Source organism: Oratosquilla oratoria, chromosome 8 (assembly GCF_046742065.1).
Source record: "Oratosquilla oratoria isolate Oo_2021 chromosome 8, ASM4674206v1, whole genome shotgun sequence".
NCBI classification, from domain to species: domain Eukaryota; kingdom Metazoa; phylum Arthropoda; class Malacostraca; order Stomatopoda; family Squillidae; genus Oratosquilla; species Oratosquilla oratoria.
Genome location: NC_134784.1, coordinates 24,302,106 through 24,307,105, shown reverse-complemented (window position 1 = coordinate 24,307,105; position 5,000 = coordinate 24,302,106). Strand labels below are relative to the sequence as shown.

General features: G+C 43.0%; 1 protein-coding gene across 2 annotated transcripts in view; it reads left to right on the top strand.

Annotated features, from left to right (window-relative positions):
• The window catches only part of LOC143027646 (solute carrier family 22 member 7-like), a 42,703-nt gene that overhangs the window by 24,481 nt on the left and 13,222 nt on the right, over positions 1-5,000 (top strand). For both annotated transcript variants that reach the window (XM_076189042.1, XM_076189043.1), the window contains exons 2-8: positions 1-171; positions 948-1,177; positions 1,614-1,707; positions 2,360-2,633; positions 2,924-3,027; positions 3,672-3,826; positions 4,245-4,416. The exon at positions 1-171 is cut by the window's left edge and continues 134 nt beyond it. In XM_076189042.1, coding sequence (XP_076045157.1) covers positions 167-171; positions 948-1,177; positions 1,614-1,707; positions 2,360-2,633; positions 2,924-3,027; positions 3,672-3,826; positions 4,245-4,416 — 1,034 coding nt within the window. In that variant the 5' untranslated portion in view covers positions 1-166. The remainder of the gene's footprint in view (positions 172-947; positions 1,178-1,613; positions 1,708-2,359; positions 2,634-2,923; positions 3,028-3,671; positions 3,827-4,244; positions 4,417-5,000) is intronic.

Genomic DNA, 5,000 nt, shown 5'->3' with positions numbered 1-5,000 from the left:
ACAATCACCAATTATCAACAATGTTCAAGTAGTGTTGCTGCCGTTGACCTGACTGTGTGAGGTTAATGTCGATCTACCGAGGAAGGTGTCTGTTACCAGAAGTAAACATACTGACAAAGTGATATTGTCAGTGGTTATTGCTGGTTGGAAGTCCAATTAGACAGTCATGAGGTATGTGTACAATAATCGTAGTTATTTTTTTTTTTTTTTTTTTTTTTTTTTTTTAGAGTAGATTTATACCACAAGAAAACAAACACAGCATGAAGATGATAGGCATCCAGTTCTATGACAGACCGCTCAAACTCGCCCTTCACCACACAAGGCAAACAGAACCTCCAGAACATAACATGAAAGAGAAAAATAAAATGGCACTTGCATACAAAATGGTTAGAGTACACATTATGTGAGGGTAGAATGTATATTGAATGTACAAAGTTTCACTTGTTAAAGTTTTTTGAAAAGGTTTCAGCAAGATGATTAAGGTTATATACTCACGTGGCGTCTACTCTTCGATAAGAACTCCAGCAAAATTCTATTCAAACGTGCGCAACAACTTATCCCCAGTACCCCAGCACACACCCATCCAAACACCCACACACCCATAGATCATAAACGAACTCCTTGAAAGGCCATGGAATCGTTTACTTTGTTAACTATCCAAAAGTCAGCCCAATAGAAAAATCACTTTGAAAAACATGCAAGATCAACACTGACATCTTTAAGGTCAGGTCACCACAGCGCATTGAAACGGTACCAGCACAACGTTGGTCAGATGATAGATTGATTGTTTGAAATCTCCTCTCTCCCATCCTGTACCAAATGAAATGACACTTGTTCTTTTATAATGGCGATTCCTTTCTGTCTCACGTGATCAACCCCTTCACGATTAAAGGCGACAAGGATGTGGAGATTCAAAGGTTTATCTCACAATTTTCTTTTGTCTTCAGTGCCAAGGATCCCGAAAGTGCCCACTATGTCAAATGTGCCCTGGAGCCCAGTGGTACCCAGGAGGACAACAAATCCCAGAAGGACAATAGCACCCAGGAGGGCCAATGCACCTCGGACATAGAAAAATCCCACCTCGCTTTGTCTTCCCATCCTCAAAGCTGCGATGACATCATCAACCAGTTAGGCTTGGGCAGGTGGCAGATAGCGCATCTTATAGCACTCTCCATAGGTGAGGTACATTTGTGTTTCTATCAATACCAGGTAATCTAGTACATCTTCCTGTATGGTTGGGTTGTTGGCGGTCAAATCAGTTTTCCCTTTTAGTTACCCACCAGTGAGTGGAGTGTGTTTGCGAGACAAATTGAAGAAAATAATACTCTATTGTGACAATTGTTGAAGCAAGGTTCATTAAGTGGAAAGCCCACAGCCCACCCCACAGTGATTGGCAATGGTCCTCCCGCCCTTCCTTTAATGTAGCAATAATAATTGTTGCCTCGACTTTTACTTAAGTGGAAAACCCACATTTCCATAGCCATTCCTTTCTTCCTTTATTCGTTCATTTATTCATCTATTCGCTGATTTGTTAATTTATTCATCCATTCATTCATTTGTTTAGTTACTTATCTATCTGTCGGTTTATTTATAAATTTCTCCCCTTTTTTCAGCCATTATTCACTCGGGTCCTCTGCTTGTCATGACCAACTTCCAAAACGCTCCAGTCCGCTTCCGGTGCGCCCATGGTTCCTTCCCTGGGGAGAAGTAAGTATCACATCTTAGAATCTGTTCGCCTCCCTTTCCTCTCGGCGAGTGTCCAAAAGTACAGAAGCGCTGGTAAACTATAGTCCATAACAACAACAACGTCCCCCTCTCTTCACCACTCACGCTCAGAATCCCATGCGCCTAGCTTAATCCAAACTGATGCATAGACTTGCACATCGTCGTTCTTTGGTGTTGGGTTGGGTCGTCAGCGGTCTTCGTGGGCTGACAACGGAGTTATGGAGGGAAACAGATTGTCCTCCACCCCAGATATGTTGAGGTTGTTTGTGTGTTGCTAGTGGTGGTGGCAGTTAAAAATGGATCATGTGTTTTCGGGTTATATATGTTTGAATGGATTGTGATACACTTTCATTGATGCATATAACCCTTTAATAAATAATGTACATATGCGTGTATAAATATGTGTGCGTGTGGGTGCGTGCATTTGGCTTTACTATGAAGAACATGTGATATTTTTTTTCTTCAGACTTCCTTATAAACCCAGAGGTCTCATGTTGCCTTACCTTGATGCTTTATTATTGGAATCCTTTGTCCTGGCAAACTATTTTATTCTGTTTAGGACAAGCTCTTGTGTTGAAGAGGTGGACAGTCACCCTTGATGCAGTTCCTTGCAAGTGTAACATTTCCTTGGCAGCTCGTCCCTCACCGGGAATCTCAGCCGGAGTTTCAATAATGTCTGTCCCCTGGAACTTCCCAACCTCCTGCAAGAGTTCGACAAGAGCTCCGGCGTTTCTGAGGCGGGTCTTCCAGGTCCACAGGGCGACGGAGGCGCTTCGGGAGGAGCTGCCAAGTCGAAGGCGATGGGAGTTGGAGTTGACGACCGAGGGAGGACGATGGAAGTTGGTGGAGTGCCATGTAGTGCCTTGGAGTACGATACTTCAGAGTATACGTTGACCTTTACCACAGAGGTGAGTTCGTGTGTGTGTGTGTGTGTGTGTCACTCTCACTCTGTTTGTCTGTCTGTCTGTCTGCCTGTCCATGGTCTTTGATCACGTGTTAGACTCATGATCGATAATAATTACCCGTCCAGTTGAAAGTTCAGAGCTTGTGCATGATACGACCTACGGGTAATGGCGTGATTATACACACACACACACACACACACACACACACACACGTTAACAAACAAATAGCAAATGCATGAATCGAATGCAGGGAAGCGTTACATGTTATCTCCCCTCCCTCTTCCTTGCCGCAGTTCGACCTCATCTGCACGCGGTCCTATCTGCGGCCGTTGTTCCAGATGCTCTTTGCCGCAGGATACGCGACCGGGGATATCATTGGAGGTCTGCTGACGGACAGGTTAGTTGAACTTGGTTAGTTGTCACTGTTGTAAACTGGCTTCGGTAACAAGTAACAGGTTGTCCTCGAGTTACGACGGAGTTCAGTTACTACGCGACATCGTAAACCGATTTTCGGTGTAAGTCGGAACCAGCCTAAGTAAGCACCTTCCACTGTGATTGGTTTCCTTTTCTTCGATGATGCACTGCCATCAGAAGAGTCTGCCTTACGCTTGGTGCCCTAACGAATAGCAAAAAGTCCCTCTCCCCCCCCCAAAAAAAAAAAAAAAAAACGAGAGAGGAAATGATACGTAGTACTCCCTTCCTCGATCTGCGAGCGTCGTTACCCCGAAACGGCGGAAATCGAGATCGTCTTAACCCGAGGACTCTGTATACAGAGGTCTGTATACCAAGATTCATGCCCAGAAATCATGATGTATCTATTTATTTTTTCTATATTCATGTATGTATATGTAGCCACACACACACACACACACACACACACACACACACACACACACACACACACACACACACACACACACACACACACACACACACACACACACACACATATATATATATATATATATATATATACATATATATATATCTGTATGTATATGTATATGTATCCATATACATACATATGTATTCTGTATTTAGGTTCGGCCGTCGAATTTCCTTCTGCATCGGTAGCTCACTGTCCTTGACATCAAACATCCTCCTCTTCCTCTCGCCCAACGTCGTCACAAGTCTGGTGTTGCGTTACGTCATGGGCACGGCATGCACCATGACAGGCATCCCGTCTTCAACTGCAGGTCAGTTCAGGTCCTGTAACTTGAGTCATCAGGTCAGCTGCTTTTAGATTCTAGGGAGTGTTGTCTAAGAATATCATAACGATAGGGGGATACTACTTTTTCACTATTTTCGAGCTAGAGATTCATCTGAATAAAATTGTGTAGTGTTGACCAGCATAAAATATTCAAGAGAGGAATGTGTCCCGGTTATCCTCAAGAAGTAAAAAACAAAACAAAAAAAACAAAACAGCAAATATCGTAGGAAAGAGGGACAGCAGGTTGAAAGACGAGTAAATCATTCTAACGTTGCCTGTCCTAGATATGACCTCTATTCACTGGAACATGACTATTGTGGAAAAAAAGAAAGTTGAGGAAAACTAGCATATCAACGACGGATACTAAGAAAAGAGTGAAAGAAGGAAGGATGTTCTTCTTTCAGTCACGGAAAACGTCCCAGGGAAGCACCGTGCGAACTCTGTGGTGATTTTCATGGGTCTGCCGAACTGTCTGGGGATTATCATCTACTCCACCGTCGCCTACTTCGTGAGGGACTGGCGGTTCCTACAACTAGCCCTTATCTTTCCGGCCCTTGGGTACATTCCTCTACTGTAGTAAGTATCTCATAGAAGGTTTGACAATTGAGGAACCACAAGTAAGTCGTTCGTTTTATGGTAGTCCACTGAACCGGGGGTTATGCATAGATCATCCGCGGGGATCGTGGGTCATATCCGCATGTGTAAAATTAATGCACTTATGTGGGAGCATTCCATTTATATGCCAAAAGGCTTCTTCCCTCTTACAAGGGAGGTAGCCCTTATTTTGTATTACTGTATAATCCATACTATATATCTTATATAGGTTTGGACCTTAGGGCCCCCCCAGAATATGTCATTAGATCTAAAGCCCCACATAGGAAAATTTTGGAAACCCTGGACTAGATTATCTGATAAGTTTGGTATTCTTGTGAATCGTGTTTATTATGGGATTTCGTTCTGGGTAATAAAATCTACTTATGTTATGATTTATTTGATAAGATACGCGTTTGTTCATTTATAAAGCATACCAAATCGTTCGGTTAGTCTGTGCTAGTTTTAAGCTTCTCGTCGAACCGAAGCAGTTGTAGTCACAGGGTATCATCACTTGAAACTCTTTGTTAATGTGACGTCATTTGATCATTTTCTTCACCAAATCCCTG